This window comes from Equus caballus, chromosome 3 (genome assembly GCF_041296265.1).
Source record: "Equus caballus isolate H_3958 breed thoroughbred chromosome 3, TB-T2T, whole genome shotgun sequence".
Taxonomy (NCBI): Eukaryota; Metazoa; Chordata; class Mammalia; order Perissodactyla; family Equidae; genus Equus; species Equus caballus.
This window is the reverse complement of record NC_091686.1, coordinates 55706354-55723645: the sequence shown is the minus strand read 5'-3', so window position 1 is coordinate 55723645 and position 17292 is coordinate 55706354. Positions and strand designations below refer to the sequence as shown.

The 17292-nt window shown below is 42.6% G+C and overlaps 1 protein-coding gene and 1 long non-coding RNA gene across 3 annotated transcripts in view; one reads left to right on the top strand and one right to left on the bottom strand.

Annotated features, from left to right (window-relative positions):
- Window positions 1-1428: 1428 nt before the first annotated feature.
- Window positions 1429-5380, bottom strand: LOC138923447 (uncharacterized). Its single transcript, XR_011437050.1, has 2 exons — window positions 5242-5380; window positions 1429-1567 (listed from the first exon to the last, which is right to left on the bottom strand). It is a non-coding gene; the product is annotated as an uncharacterized lncRNA (long non-coding RNA).
- Window positions 5341-17292, top strand: part of PKD2 (polycystin 2, transient receptor potential cation channel) — a 56273-nt gene continuing 44321 nt past the window's right edge. The window contains exons 1-2 of one of the 2 annotated variants that reach the window (XM_070262296.1): window positions 5341-5885; window positions 13506-13619. In XM_070262296.1, coding sequence (XP_070118397.1) covers window positions 5360-5885; window positions 13506-13619 — 640 coding nt within the window. In that variant the 5' untranslated portion in view covers window positions 5341-5359. Of the gene's footprint in view, window positions 6175-13505; window positions 13620-17292 lie in introns of both variants that reach the window. The other variant, XM_005608967.4, reaches the window with a different exon arrangement.

The following is a 17292-nucleotide window of genomic DNA, read 5'->3' as shown; positions in this document are numbered from 1 at the left end:
TATCTGTACCAGTGAAAGTACCCTGGATTCAAAGTTTTTGAACAACTACACCCAAATGGTATCGGTGAATTGAACTTGGGTTGATGACGAGAAAAGCCTCATCACCACACAGTATTTCAAAGTGCTCTATTCTTGGCCCCACATAATTTAAAATTCTTTTGAACTTGGATAAAGATATAGATGATAAATATCATATCTATATCTGACAAAACTAAAAGATGGCAAATGATAAAAATATATTTTACAGCATTCTTGAATAGGATGGCCACCCACACATTACCACTAGTTCAATTTTGGTATTCTTCCAGTCTTCATATTATATGTATTTTTATGTATATGTATTGTTGGCTCCATTTTTCCCCTGAGCATCAACATTTTGGCTGCCAGCTTGTCTAGACTTACATCCTTACAACTCCAAATCTAGTGGGAAGAAAAGATTTCTTTTCCAACAACTCAAAAAAAAGTTCTGTCCTCATTTCCATTGAACAGAATTGGATCTTATGCCTGTTCTTAAATACCATTCACCGGGTCCCACGGGACACGATGTTCTGGTTGGCCAGGCTTGAGTTCCATGCTCATCACTTGGGAGCTGGTGGTGGTGTCAGCTGCATCTGAGGTCCTCACAGATTCAGGATGGGAGGGTGGTTCCCCAGGAAAATTTGGTTACTGTTATGATAAGAAGGGAGAATGGCTGCTGAACTGCTAAACTACAAACCAAATAAGCCAGGGTCTCTGCTCTCCAGGAGTTTAGCTTCTACTCAGGAAGACAACTATGTTAACAGATATTTTCAATATGAGGTGATAAACATTTACAGGGAGAGGGGTAAGTAAATTCAAGGTGGGGGCCAGGATTGTGGCTATGGAAGTTGCCAGAAGGAGATGATGCCTGAGTCTAGAAAGAGTCATAAGTCTTTATGAGGTGTGGAAGAGGGATGGGGAGTGATGTGAGGATGTTTCCAGTCATCCTTGACTTCTAAGACCTGATCCCCTTCAAGGTAGGAATCATGTTTCATCTTTGCCTCTCAGAATCCAACATGGTGCCTGGCATCTAGTGGACACTCTATTAGTGTTTGATGAATTTAGTAATATTCCCTCATTATGTCTTCAACAAAAATTCGGTGGGAATTTGTAAGGTTGGTATTTAACCTCTTTACTCAGAAAAGGAAACTGAGATAGAGAAATCAGTTCATCAAAACCACAACCCCCCTAGAGGCAGGGACACATCTGAACCCAACTCCAGACATGAAGAAGAAAGCCACAATCCCAGCTTTGTTATTAGAGCAGTGAAGTGAAATAAAATAAAGTTTTAGTATGGCTAGCAGTTCTTATAAAGCTCAAAACACCAAATTCTCTTCTAATGATTTCAGATGTCAAGCGGTAAAAATCTATTTTACAATGTTCTTGAATAAATAAGGACGGGGGAAAAAATTGAGAGGAAAACATGTTTATTTGGGTGGGTTGCTAAGCAACACCCCACATGCCAGAGACTCCTTTTGGATTTCCTTTTGAAGGTGGAATCTGCGGGACCAACGGGTACTTCGGCTTGTGTCTGCTTCGTGGGTTCACACTAGAAAATAAAAGCAAAATAGGAAACAAACAGGCAATTCTAACAATACAGAAGTCAGAAGTACGGAGACTGCTAAGTATTAAATCAGACTGGAGTGTTTTTAAAGTTTTCTTTTAAATGGTTTCTCTGAGTGTCCACTGCAGCACTGAGACTAAGAGGTGGGGTTAGCATAGCACATCCCCAGAAGAACCCACCACACAGAGGGATTAAAACTAGATAGCATCCAGGCCATGCTATCTACCCCACATGGCATTTCAGGCCTGACAGATTACTGAAATGTGCAATATGGCAGGAGCACTGTGGCAAACAGATGAAGAAAAATACGGGCTTGTGCATCTCACTTATTTAATAAGGGAGAACTTTGCATGAGAAATAGGGTTTTATGATGGATATTAAAGTAAGGAATTCTGTGCTAGGAAGAGAAATCTACAGCTTCAAGGCCTGCTTGAGCAAAAGCTAGGAGATCCAAAGGGGAAAAACATGTCAAGGTAAAAGCATAAAAGAGAACATTAGTAAGCCAGAAAGAATGAAGAGTCATGTGAGCAGCAAACACCAGACGTCTGGTAGAGAGTTCATGAAGACTAAGACCAAAATTAGTAGAGAAACTGCTGGAACGTAAGATTTAGGATGCAATGGACCAAATGCTATGCAAGTTATATTACACAAATATTGCTGCAATTTTTTTTAAATCATATTTCTTACAATGGTTTGTAATAAAAATTTCAGGTAAACACACATCTAATTCTGAATTATGTATGTGTGGATACATTTTCAATCAATCTGAATTTTGGGGTGACAAGGGTATAGTCTTAGGAAGAATGTTTCAGATTTAGTTTTAAACACTTGACACTAAAAAAAGGCATATTATTATTAATTACAGAATAAAGTCTGTACTCTTTAACATGCATCTGAGGCGGTTTGGCCCTGCCTACCTTCCCCTCCCACGCCAGCCTGAGTAACCTCTCCCAGTTCTCAAGCTCCTCTTGCATTGAAAGCTCTCACTACTGACTTGATACTAAATTATATTCTTCCATCTATTGTTATTTAGACTCAGAGTGTGTATCTCTCCAATGAGATTATAACTCCTTGAAGGGTCTGTCCAAATAGCATTCTGTTTAGTTTTGTATATTTTAACAAAAATAATAACGTTATTTACTATACATAGTCAAAGCACAGAATTAGATCCAACAATAGATAGCAATTGAATTAATTTGTTTATTCTATTATTTCTTGTTATTATTGTTTTCCCATTCAGTCTCTGGACTATAAACCTGTCAGCAAACAACAGTAAGAATGAACAAGAAATGAACAAACTAAGCAGTAATCTGCTGTCTTCTAAACCATGAATCGTGGAAAATCAAAATATCTTTGGGGAACAAATATCACAAAACTGATGACAGCCTTTTGAACAGTGACTTTGTAACAGCTTCGCGTGGGCTTAAGCTATTCCAAGGGCCCTGGGAGCCCAGAGGAGAAGCGGTGGGGTGTAAAAGTTAAAAGGAGCCCCACACAAAGAATTAGGAAACCCTCTCCGGGTCCAAGTTAGCTGTGTGCCTGAAAATGACGGCACCTGACTAGATTCTCCATTCCCTCAACACATGCACGGGGCGTGCAAGCTCCTTCAGGGCGGGCTTTTTGCTGTGTCATTGCTGGTGCTCTCTCCTAATGCTGTGCCTGCCTAGCGCACAGTATTTGTTACGGAATCGCTGAGCATGGAGCCTCTGTCCTCAAGAAGCTCACAGCCTAGTTGGGACAAACACTTCCAAATACACAATAATAATAGGTGAAAACATTTATCATAATTAAGACGTAAAAGCTAATAAAGCTAACATTTGAGCAATTACCATGTGCCAGATGGTGTTCCACATGCCTTACATGCATTCATTTACTTAATCCTCACACAACAACCCTATGAGGTGAACACTTTATTTCCATTTTTACAGGTGCAAGGAAGTAAAGTGACCTGCCCAAGGTCACACAGTTAGGAAGTGGCAGGCACAGGTCAAAGACTAAATCTGACTCAAAGACGATCAAAGCTTCTTCTAGGTCTGGGATTTCAGATGGAATCTGTCATGCTCTGCTCTACAGGCCCAGCTCCTCATTCAGGGCACAGGCAATGTCTTCAGAACGAACTGATGGACAGTGTGACATGCCTGTGCTCCAGTCCCACCAGCCCTGCCTTTGAGAAGCTCACAGTTAGTGAAAGACATGGATACCTAACTAGACCAACTTCAGGATCACGTGATAGGTAGCCATGATTACCTAAATACAAGCAGCGTGTTCTAAGTGAACAGGGAACCAACAAGGGATGCTGCACGTGGATGTGTAGGATGGGAAACCATGCTAGAAAAGTAGACGGGAAGCTGTTATGGGCCAAATTGCGCCCTCCTCAAGAATTTACACATTGAAGGCCTAACCCGCAATACCTCAGACTGTGATTGTATTTGGAGATAGGGTCTTTACAAAGATAATTAAGTTAAAATGAGGCCGTTGAGTGGGCCCTCATCCAAGACGACTGGTGTCCTCATAAGAAGAGAAAATTAGGATGCAGACACATGCAGAGAGAAGACCGTGTGAAGACACTGAGGCAGACCCCCATGTACAAGCCAAGGAAAGAGACCTTAGAAGAAACCAGCCCTGCCGACGCCTTGATCTCAGAGTTTCAGCCTCTCAATTTCTGATGTTTAAGCCACCTGGTCTGTGCCTTTGTTATGGCAGCCCCAGCATATTAACACAGGGGCAGATTCTAAAAATTTACTAAACTCAACCACAGAAATTAAATTCTATCCTTGAAGCTGTCGGAAGCCCCCAGAGGTGTCTAAGCATCAATGTGACGTGAGCAGCTTTGGTTCTGGAATATAACTTGGAAACAGTGGGGACCCTGAAGTGGAGAATAGAGGCGAAGTGACGCATCCTTAGTCCCAATGCAGAATAATACAAGACATAAGATGAGGGTCCTGAATTAAATCACTGACAACGGGAAGGAGAACCAGAGGTCCTATCACAGAGACATTTATGCGGCAGAAGCAACAAGATTTGGGGACGATGAGATGCAGGAGAAGGGTAGACAGATGAGGCTGTTATGAAGAAGTGAAGCTTGGGAAAGTGAGGAGGACAGTGATGTCTCAAATCTCAGCGGGGACTCCAGGAGCTGAAGCAGACTTAAAAGAGGATGGGAGAAGATAATAAATTTAGTTTGGGAGAGGTTAAATTTGAGACAACTGCGGAGCGTCGAGTTAGAATGCTCCGTGGACTGCGAATAACCTTCCGGACCTGGAGCCTCACGCAGGATTCTGTTACTCAGAGGCCAGTGCTGGCCCCGGAGGGTGGGCGCTGGGAGGATAGCGGGGTGGAGAATGAGCTCTCGCTGGGAGCACCAGCGATCTGAGAGTCCCAAGCCTGCATCTTTGGGGTCCCCACGATGTGTGGAGAGAAGAGCCAACCAAAGGCTGAAGAAACCAGCCAAAAAGCAGCAGAATCGGGGACAGGAGGGCCGCCAAAGGCCAAGAAGTAAGCGTTAGTAGTTTGTTGGTAGTTTCAAATGAAGGACAGATTCCTTTGCCCCTGCTGGAGACCAACTCAGGCTGGATTTCGCTAATTCACACCATCCCACAAAAGAGTTTCCTCTCTTTCTCTGCACTTTGGTAAATGGAGGCAGAAGTGGCTGCGGTTACCAGGGAGCCAAGCATGATCTCAGGGTCGCGCAGGCAGTGACAGTTCCAGGAGCCCTTCCCCGCAGGCGGGCGGCGGGTCGGCGACCCCTCCCCGCCCCAGCCCGGCCCCGCGGCTGGAATGCGGGCGCGCGCGGCCCCGCTCCCGCTGGAGCGCGGCCCGGGGGCGGCTTCCTCGCGCCTCCCCGTGCGCGCGCGGCCGCGGGGGAGGCGGGCCGAGGGGGCGGGCGAGGGAGCGGGACGGCGGGGAGGCCGGGGGCGGGGAGCGGCGAGAGGCGGGCGGCGGGCCCGGGAGGAAGGAACATGGCTCCCGCGGCGGGCGGCGCCGAGCGCGGCGCGGGGCGGAGGCGCGCCGGCCGCCGCTGAGCGCGATGGTGCACTCGAGCCGCGTGCAGCCGCAGCAGCCCGGGGACGCGAAGCGGCCGCCGGCGCCCCGAGCGGCGGGCCCGGGCCGGCTGATGGCGGGCGGCCTCCGCGAGCAGAGGGGCCTGGAGATCGAGATGGAGCGGATCCGGCAGGCGGCCGCGCGGGACCCCCCGGCCGGAGCCTCGGCCTCCCCCTCGCCTCCGCTCTCGTCGTGCTCGCGGCAGGCGTGGAGCCGCGACAACCCGGGCTTCGAGGCCGAGGAGGACGAGGAGGAAGAGGAGGTGGAAGGGGAGGAAGGGGGAATGGTGGTGGAGATGGACGTGGAGTGGCGCCCGGGCAGCCGGAGGTCGGCCGCCTCGTCGGCCGTGAGCTCCGCGGGCGCCCGGGGCCGGGGGCTGGGGGGCTACCACGGCGCCGGCCATCCGAGCGGGAGGCGGCACCGGCGAGAGGACCAGGGCCCGCCGAGCCCCAGCCCGGCCGGCGGCGGGGACCCGCTGCATCGCCACCTCCCCCTGGACGGGCAGCCGCCCCGAGTGGCCTGGGCCGAGAGGCTGGTTCGCGGGCTGCGAGGTAAGAGCGCGACCCGCAGCGGCTGAGGCACAAACCAGAGCTGCGGGCGCCGGCCGGAGCCATCGGCCGCTGCGGGCAGCCTTCCGGGGCTCCACCTCGCATCCCCCTCGCGTCCCCGCCTCTCTTGGAAGCGCGTTCCCCACCTCTGCTCATTCCGCTCGATTTCCGGTACCCATCGCGGAATTCCACTGCGCCCGTGTTGGTGCAAATTTATTGCATACCTCCTTCTTCTAAAAGAAGATATGTCAGCGTATTTTTACTTCTGGAAATAAGTGAAAGCTGTATTCGAGTGAAAGGGTCCATCTGGAGATTTTTTTTCTTATGGGGAAAAACATGAATATTCTAATATAGCTAATGGTGGTTGCAACTGCATTATTTGCTAATTTCACTAAATCAAAACGAAAATTCTCTGCTAATACCCATGGTGGTCTTCTGGTCTGAATGCCCTATCGCCCCTCATCCCGTTCTGGAAAGGGTCACAGTACAGTGTTGTCCAAGTTGTGGGAAGTGTCATTGGGTTGTCATTGATGTTGTTTTGGTGATGTGCATGGTTGTTTTGGGGAGAGGGAGCCGTTGAGAACGCCACGAATAGAATAAAATAATGTCTATGAAAACAGTTATTTGACCATTTCTAATTCTAGACATTTTTCTAAAATAGTTGCAAAGAAACGTTTACATTGTTTAAAAAACTTGGAAGTATGTTTTTAAATAACTAAATTAATGTTCTCTGAAATTCCAGCAAAACAGTGACGTCACCAGATACCAGCTGTGTGTTAATGTGTCAGAGTTCAGTGCACCCAGCTCTCCAAAAGACAGGAAAGGAATTTTCAAATTTGCCAGTGCCCATTAAGAGGACACAAATTTTCCGAGAGCGGATGGGATCCAGTTTTTGCAGAGTTTTGTCAGAGGCATCCTTGGAAAAGAGTTGCATTTGCTCTTACCATCCAAATTATTTTAATCTCCACTTTTAAGAGTTTCCATTCGCAGTTCTTTTGAAATTTTCCCTTCCATTCTCATCCCTGTCAGTTTTGAAAATCTTGCATAAGACACCATCCAGGTGTTTTTATAGCAAAGAGGTTAAGACCAAGTCAGTCTTATACCGAAATCCCAGTTCCATAACACATTGGCTGTATGACCTTGAGCAAATTGGTTAACTCTCTGATCCTCAATTTTTGCATTTTTTTAAAAAGAGAGATAATCATAATACTTAGTTCTTGCCTTAGGAGAATTAAATGAGGTGAGACACAAAATGCATAGCAAGTCTCTGCTGTGTTGTGATGCGTCATAAATATAAATTAAATCATAAATTCTAAAAGTATACATTTGGGCACTTCTTTTACATAAGTGCCTATGCTAGTTAATTTGAGGGCATTATGGGGAACAAAAGATCCTTTAAATAATCTGTCTGAATAGATGAGTAAAACACTAATACTTTTTAAGTTTCGAAAGTGTGTTAAAACAAATGATGTATTATTTTGCATTGTTTTAACTGAGCTTTTTAAAATATTCACTGAAGTGAGAGAGAAGTTTAAGTTAATAAATAATGGTAAGTCATGATCCTTTTAACTCATTTTGAGCATTTGATAACACATTTAACCTTTGAATAAACTCAATAATGGAATGAGTGTATATACAGATTTATTTCTTTTAAAGAAAAATATCAGGAAATTTACAATGAATAAGCTCCTAGTAAAACTTCTAGTCAAACCTTATCAATGGTCTAATTAGTAGGAGAGTATATTCAGGAAATCTTAATTATATAAAATTTTAGAATAAATTTCATTTTGCTACTTTCTTTTATGAAGAAATTGAAATTCTTGTCACTGGTTAAATAAGTGACGTTTGTTAAATAATTAGCACCTATTGTGAAAATAGCACTGCTCTAAGTGCTACCAAACATAAATAAATAAGTAGCCCATCAACATTATCCTATGGACAGAAACCCAGAAAAGTAAATAAATAACCATGAACGAGTTGTGATTTTTTTTTCCATTCTGGGATACCAATGATAAAATCCTATATGCATTATGTAAGTTGTGCCCTAGGATCAGAACGGAAAGTAACGGGCAATTTCTAATGGTAGGGGAGATTACGGAAGCTTCGATGGTCATGGTCGGGAGCTCCCCTGAAGGTCTCCCGCCTTTGTGACTTTTTACAACCCGCTCGAACTTCCTGGGCTTCTCAGTTCCTTGTTTATAAAGTGGAAGAGTTAAACCCAAACTCCGAGGTCCCTTCCAGCTCCACAACATGGTCTGGGTTGTTTAATGACATGAACGCAAGATGGACAACAAATGGTCATTTTTGCTCCTTGGACAGTAGATAGATCAATCTTAGAAGCAGAAGTAAGACAGTAAAGGAGAAATGTTTGAGACCTGGTTGTGGGAAGCGTTGTGTCTAACCAAGGAATTAAGAATTTATCCCTAAATGTTAGGAAGCAGTTGAAAGCTTTTGAGCAAGAACAGAGCATGCTGAAAGGGGATTTGAGTTGGGCAGCATGCTGTGCAGGAGAACTCGCAGAGGGAGACAGGGAAGCAGAGGAGCAGGTAGGAGGCAGCCAGTGAAGAGGTGATGAAGGCCTGGACCGAAGGAAGTGAAGGGTGGCTGAAAGATTTAAAGGCCACCCCAAACTTCAAGGTATCCACAAGAATCTCGTTTACTCTTCTAGGTTCCACCACACAGTAGTGCGAAGACAAAACGTGACACTCTAAGTGAATTATCAAATCTTCTGAATTTCCAAAGTTGAATGTGTTTTTCTGATGTATCAACTTGTTAAAGTCATTTTCTGTTATTTTAGACATGTATGCTTAGGATGTTTTGTTTTGGTTTTTTCCTGGAGAAATCGTAAAGTACTAGCTGTATTGTTCAGGGTGGACTAAGCTGCTGTAACAAACAGACACCTCCCCTCCCATTCACTATGTTGTATCATCACTGTCCATTTGCAGAATCATCCCAAATGGAAACTGTACCCATTAAACAATAACTCCCCATCCCCCGCAACCTCTATTCTACTTTCCGACTCTATGAATTTCCCCATTCTAGGTACTTCATATGAGTGGAATCATACAGAATTTGTCCTTTTGTGTCTGGCTCATTTCACTTGTTTTCAAGGTTCATCCATGTTGTAGGATGTATCTGAACTTCATTCCTTTTGATATCTGAATATTTTTCATTGTATGTATATACCACATTTTGTTTATCCATCCATTAGTTGATGACCACTTGGGTTTCCACCTTTTGGCTGTTGTGACTTTCTGCTTATTTTTAATCTAAACATCATCCCATCACTTCTTCCTTTTCCTTCTTTGTTTGTGCTATAAATTTGAACAGATGAGATTTTTTATGTTGTATATGTGGGGAGTTTTTAGAGGGAGGGTTGCTCCTCTGGGGTGTGTGATAAGGTTATGCTAGTAACAGAATTCATGCAGTCAGCAGACGTTTATCCAGAATCTCCTTTAGGGTGGGTACGAGGGATGTGGCGACGATTAATACGAGGTCCTGGCTCACAAGGAACCCAGAGTTTTGTAGGGAAAACAGGTGTAGGTAAATAATTGCAATGCCAGGTCCCAGGTATGGGAGGGACCCAAAGAAAAGAAACCCAGCTGTACCTGGGGAGGTTAGAGGAAGTGAAAGTTGATTACATTTTGAAGGATGAGGGGGAATTCCAGGAGGGAAAAATAGCAGAAGTAAGACCAAGCAAGCCTGTAGCCCGCTGGTCTTTTTCCTATAGGCAGTTAGAGCCAGTGGGGGCTGATGTGATCAAATGTCAATCTGAAGATGATTCTAGCAAGAATGTAGAGAATGGGGTGAGGTGGAGAGTGCTGGTTGCTGGGAGACTCGGTCAGGAGAGGGCAGAGCCAGAGAGGGAGGGGTGACGAAGGCCGCCCTGAGGCCTGTGAGCTGGGATGGAAAGAAGCTCGATGGAAGAGAGACTGGACCAACTTCATGTGAAGGTTAAGAGGAGCGCCTATTCTAGGATGAAATCCATATTTCTGGCTTGGTAAAATTAACCCAAACAAAACAGATAGGTTTTTAGAGAAATAAAAAGATAGATCAGTTTTGAGCATGTGAGTGTGAGCTGTCTGTGGAATATGCAGGTGGAACCAGCTCTTAGCTGTGGTATATACTTGTCTGCACCTCAGAGAGGGTTAAGAATTCGAGATTCAGGAGTCAATATCATATAAGATAGCAAACTGACTATTCTATAGATCGTAGAAGAAAGTCACTTCCCTCGCTAAAGGTGCCTCTGCAATTCAGATGAATATTAGGAAGGATTGTATTTGTCTTAAACAAGGCCCACGTGTGTCTGAGCACAAAAACAGGATTCTCTTATGATATAAATGCACTGTGAATTTGGTCAGGCTATTCACAATGAACTGAAAGTCCATTTGGACTGGGTCTTTACGCCATTCTGAAATCTGGCCCAACTGGGCTTCAGAAGAAGGACATTTTACAAGTTTAGATGGTTTCTGAAGCTATAGACGGGACTCTTCCAACCACTCCAAGAGCTTGACACATATTTCTAATTTCTAGAGCAACCCCACAAAAAAGTACTCTTATCCCACTTTCAGATGAGTAAATGGAGGCTCATGGTGGTAAGTAAGATCTCAACAGCCCGTAAGTGGCTGAGCCCTCATTTGAACACAAATCTCACTCCTACACTGCACACTGCACCATGTCATGATCAATAAGTCATTGGAGTTTAGTGTATTTCCGATGGGACAAAGTTACTGTGAGGCAGAATTCCACATTGAGTCTTTTTACCATGGAACTGAAATACTTACAGATGAAATAATACGATAGCTGGGATTAGTTTCAAAATAATTGGGGAGGAATGGGTGAAGGTTGAGATGAATCAAGGTTAGCAATGAGTTGATAATTGTTTGAAGCCGGGTAACTGATACTTAGTAGTTCATTATAGCATTCTCTCTTCATGGTATTTTTTATATTTTCCAAAACAAAAAGGTGGAGATGGAATGGCTTGGAGGTTAAGCAAAATTAAAAGCGTTTGGAAGCATTTGGATAAAATAGTTGTAAAAATGGCATTTTTTTCAAAGTCAATTATTTATGTTTGGAACATCTTTTGTGTTTTTGATTATCTATCTCAGAGTTCCCCTATATTCATATCAGTAAGCATGATTGTGCAGGGAAATACATTGTTTAGGCGATATGCTCCGACTTTGGGCTCTTGCATTAAACCTCTTAAACATGAAGGAAGTTGGGCAGTTGTCCAGTGGTCGTTCTCATCCCACATTCTCCTTAACAGCCTATGTACTGAACATGAGTACCTGGAATGCTGGAAAGGCGCTCCCTCCACAACTGGGACAATTGTGGGAGAAGACAAAGGTTGATTTTGAAGAATGCTGCCATTTTGGCTGTGAACTTTATCCTTAACAATTCTTACCCTATCAGCTCTGTTAAACATGGGGCATAGTTGGCTCCAGGCCAGACGTTTCTCACCCATCAGAATGTGAAGAGGTCCCCGTATCCTCAGACAGACCCTACATATACACCAAGTGGGCAAGTTGGATGAAATTTTTAAAGCAATAAATATTTGAGGAGGTAGATAATTTAGCAAAAGTAAATGAATAAAAGTATATTATATAAAAACATAAATAAGGAGATTTGTTTCTTTTCATTTGAAACATTTCATTCAAAGGCTCAAATTAATTGCTGCAGACCATTCACGTTTAGCTTGAATAAAATTTGATAGGAATTTGGTTTTTCTATTTATAAGTCAAGCAATACCATTTGTAAATATTAAGAACTATGACTATTCCTTGGTGCATAATTGTTTATAAACCATGGGAAAGAGTGAGATCATTGACCAAGCGAGGCAAGGCAACAATTTTTCCTGATGGGGCTTATGTGTATGTTTTAGGCCTGGCCTCAAAAAGAAATAGACCCAAAGAAATGATGTGGTTGTGTACAGGGCCACTCAGCCTAATATCTGGCTGCCTCTCTGTTATTCTGAGTTGTAATTTTCCATGTCATCTAAATTTGTAATAATTCTTTAATATGATAGAGTTTTAGCGAACAAACATTCTGCTTGCTGCATTTCTTCTGGGTGAGTAATTCCCTGACAACTACCAGATCTTGGCAGACACAAACCTGGTCATAAGTTATGCTCCACTTTCAGTGTGGTGAAATCTATGATGCGTAACACAGTGTCTTTGAATTCAGATGCTGATTTTCCTAAAGGAAATTTGGGAGAATAAAGAAAACTCCAAATTTAAGAGTAGAACTAATGTATTATTGTAAGACTTAAAAAATGCATAAACACTAGGGATGAAGTCATTTCTTCGAAGTGAAAGACCATATACCATTTCCCCCTGTTTTCTGTATGGCTTAAGTGGCTGTGTGAAGGGGTTCAGGTCTGTGGAAATAGCGTGGGGCAACAAGCAGGGGCCAGGTCGGCTTCCATCAGGAGCCAACCTAATCTCACTGAGAGGATTGAGAAGTTTGTCTTTTTTGGAAAACGCTAAGGTTCTTCCAAGGACCCAGCAATGTGACTTGACCACACTGTTCATTAACGGGGTTTGGACGGCCACCATGTCTGTCTGCTGGCCGAGTCCAAAACCGCGGGAACTCTCTCCAGCAGGCTCACGGAGGGTTACGTCATCTTCGCCCAGCCCGCCCAGCACTTTTTCCATCTGCTAAAATACGGAACGTGGTTGCTGATTTTACTTTTTCTCCAAAGAGAGAGAGAAGCCGGAAGAATTGTTGCCTTTCATTTAAAGTTTATACGTTAGTGTGCGTTTTAAAAGATCTGTTAAGCTAAGCATGTGTAGTGTAGTCCATCAGCACCGAGTTTCTTCAAGGACAAAGATGGGTACAGAGCAGAGGTTTTACACCAGTGTGTTGAAGCTTGATAGATGTTCCCGCCAGGACTTCTTTTCGTCAGGGGTGACCTAAAGGCATCATTTGCAATATAGTCACATCACGTACGGAAGTGAGTAATAGGCTAATAGGTCGTGTCCTCCCCCGAATAAGAAGGGCCGATGTGTATGCACAATTCTTTAACCTCCTTTTAGGCTGCGTCATTTCCTGTTCTCTTTCTAAATTTTTACCAAGCTCTTTTCTAATGGGATGGGGAGTTTAGCCAATGATCAGATAGTTGCCTGTGTTTTGCGCATCTAGAGAGACAGTAGCCTGATGTAAGCTCAAAGGAAAGGTACACTCTCCTAAAACAATTTCTCAGTTGCATTCAGGGTGTGTTTAAAAAAAAAGAAAATCTCCCTTAAAGGTTATACTATTTATTTTGTGTGTTTTCCCTTTGCCATTTATGAGATTTTAAAAATAAAATGACATCTTTTTTTATTATTATTTTAAAGGTCTCTGGGGAACAAGACTGATGGAGGAAAGCAACACTAACCGAGAGAAATACCTTCGAAGTGTTTTACGGGAACTGGCCACATACCTGCTTTTTCTCATAGTCTTGTGCATCTGTAAGTAGAATGTTTCTTTCCACTAAAGGAAATGTTTTGAAAAGATCTGACTTGTTAAAATCATAATTAAAAGGAATTGTATGTGCACCAGAAGGGTTAACTCAGAAGTTCTCTTCTCTGTTTTCAATTCCAATTTAGAATTTGGTAACGCTCTCTTCTGTCCTCTGATAAACATTATTAAAATTTGGTATTATCTGAACGGCCAGTTCATTGTCAGTTGTGACCATTTTCACTGTGAAATGCATGTGGCAACCTGCTGGACACCAAGAAACCAAGTAAAAGGATTTCTGCATTAGATTCCTTAACAATAATTACAGTGTCACCGTCATTACATCAATTAACGTAAACTCTACGTAAGAATTATTTTCAGCAAAATGACTTTTCAAGTTTAACTTTCAGGATGTACAGATAATGTCACCTCATATTGCTTTTATGGATATGTATGTTTATACTTCCCCTTCTTTTGATTTGGATGTGTTATGTGGATGCCTTCATCCTAATTCATAATTTCTTCCAAATCGTTAATAATCCCCGGATTTTTGCTCTCCAGGAAACTTACTCCAGATCCACCTCTTCTTTCTTCCTCTCTTCTTTCAGTACATCCCTGCATCCTCTGGAAGGGGAGGGGAGGGAAGCCTTAGCCAGAAAGCAGTCTTAGAAACCATCTGCCTCAAAGTCTAGAAACTCACAGCCAGTGGATTTATCCTCTGAATCCAAAGGTGTTGGGTGATGGAGTTCTGTGATTTTCCCTCTAAAGCCTTTGTGAGAACAGAAAAAGCAGCAGATTCATGACGACCTCCAGGACCACCTGCCATACTCCTCTAGGAAAGGAGTTCGTTCATATCGTCTACACTCAGAAATGCTTAAAAATTGACACCAACCTTGGAAAGAGTCCCCTTCTTTGCATATGGAGAGAATCTAAATTTAATCAATACTTTAATAATGCCATTCTTATTACATTAAAATTGACCATCTTGACTTTAATTGTCTGAGTGCTAAAAGTTTCCTTAAAAACAGTTTTTTCATTTACTAGATTATGAAAAGAAGAACATTTGTAAGTTTAACATAAAAGATTAAGGACACATTTAAGTTTCAATATTTGTAATTTTAAGAAATTGAATATTTATTTTTTTAATATCCCCACACTGGTTTTTACTACTCCTAGTAAGCTCTGAATGCGCTTTATCAGAGCATGACTTCTTTTTATATCTTCTGAGACTTTGCCTATCCGAGTGGGAACTTAAAGAAAAAAGTTATTTAAGATAAAAAGTATGTATATATGAACAACATCCATCTTCTTGCTTTTTCCTTACTAATTTCCTGAAATTTCCTGTTATTTGTTTAGGAAGGAATGTCTCATTACTTTTTAAAGAATGTTATCTAAGACAAATGCAAAAAAGCTAGAAATGATGAATTCATTACATTAAAAATTATAAAGCAAGAGATGTGATATTTTTAACTTTTATGTTCTAAGCTGTTAGAGCTTAGAATACTGGAGTTGAGTTTGCTCCCTGCATAGAAATACTGCTTAAATATTATACTACAGTGGCCTTAAATATTAACAGGTTGATTAGAATCATTATTATTATTAAGTTTTTTCAAGCATGACACATACATACATATTTCTTATGCAAAAGATAAGTACACCTATAAATAAGTCTAGAATTTCAGTGGCCCCCAAAACTGTGTGAGCTTCAGAATCACCAAGAGAATTTTTTAAATAATTAGTTTGCCCAGATGTACTAAATCAGCCTTCCAGATGTGGCCCCGGGATGTGAGTTTTCAGATGCACTGATAAGTTCGGGAACTGGGCCAGATAAATAAACTGAAGAGCTAGAGTTTTAGGGAACATGCCTTAAGTCATGTAACTAACTAGTGTTTTCTTGTTTATTTTAGAATTTTTATGCTTTTTCTTCCTCACACTAATCACATCTTTTTTCTTATATCAGTAGCTACAGATTTGACATAGGCACAGTTTTATTTCAGAATATTGTAAACTCTCTGGTTAAGACGGGATCTTAGCAGTCATATGATCAGACCTCCATGGGATGCTAAAAGTCCCTCTGCAGCATCCCTTTCAATGGTCAGTGCGCCTGCATCTGATGGAGCGAGAGTTCCTGGTAAGGGGCTGACTTCTTTGAGATAGTTCACTTCCTTTTTCTATGGCTGTGTTAGAAAGGTCGCCCTTATATGAAACCAGAGTCTGTTCCCATCTAACTTCCTCTCTCAGTTCCACTCTCCAAACCCACCCATACCAGGTATGTTTCCCATGTCTCTTCTCCAGTTTAGCCCATCAGAAGTTTGAAGACAGACATCCAGTGTCCCATAGGTCTTCTCTAGGTTAAACCTTTCTGGTTCCTTTAACTGTTGATCACGTGATGGTAGGCGTGCTTTTGAGTAATGCAAATGATAGACACTCCCTCTGGCACACGCTCTGTTTATCAGAGTCCCTTTGGCAGCGCAGCAGGAGCCTCACCAGGAAAGAGTGGGAAAGTGGGGCCATGAGCATCCTCATCCAGATACTACACCGTGGCTCGTGCCTTCTGCCATCGCCTGACTCATCATATAAATGATTGCTTAGTCTCTTCACCAAAAACTATAAAGCACTATGTCCCCCAGCAAGTATTTGAGCACTTTTTCCTGGAACACAGTCAAGGACTTCCCTTTCAACTCTGTTAGATTTCATCTCATTAGGATCTGCTCATCACCCCGGTCTGTTGAGATTATCTTGGGTCTACAATCATTCATCTCATGGATCAGCGATTCCTCTCAGCTTCACAGTATCAGCAGAGTTGATATCATTTGTGCCCTTTTGCTGGTAAATTAACAAATCAGAAAAGAACATCAGTCCATTAGTCAAAGCTCTTTGGGTGGAGTTCACTGAATTATGTTATCATCTGGCTCAGATTGTTCATGAACTAGGATAATAAGAAAGGCTTTTTCAAAGGTCTGGCTGAGTAATGCCACCATTCCTTGCTCTATCAGCTGCTGACCAAATTAAAGAGGAAGTGAGGATCAGCAGGCGTGATTTACTCCTAGCAAAGCCTTACTCGCTTCTAGTGATTGAGTCCTTTCCCCAGTGCTCAAAAGTCGTCTTTTTAATTACTAGTTTTAAAATCTTGCCAGCAATGTCAATATCAAATGACCGAAATATCAAACTCATTACTCTGTGAGTAAATGAGATAATGTCCTCAGCCGTCTGCCTGCACCCGGGAAGCTCTTGATCTGAAGCAGACAGTGTCCTGGAAGGCAGCCTGACATAGTAGGAAAAGCACAGATTTTTTTGCATCACAGAGATCTGGGTTCAGATCCCAGTTCCACCACTTACACACTAGGTGGGCTTCAGCAAGTTATTTAACCTTTCTGAGCCTTTGTTTCCTCATCTGTAAAATACTTATTTTGAAAGATTTTGTGAAGATTGGGAATAATATACAAAAGGATCCTAAGACGGTGTCTGTCGTATTAATAGGAGTAAGCAAAATTCTCCCGAGAGATTGTTGACGGTTGCTGAATTATGTCATCGGTGGGCTCTTGGAACTATGGGTTCTGATTGTTTGGGCATCATTTGGAGCAGCTAAGGACCCATCAAGAGCTTCTTTTCCATCTTACCAGTGTTAGTTCTAGCCCAAATGCCTTTAAAATCAGTCTACTTTACCAAGAGGACAGAAATAAC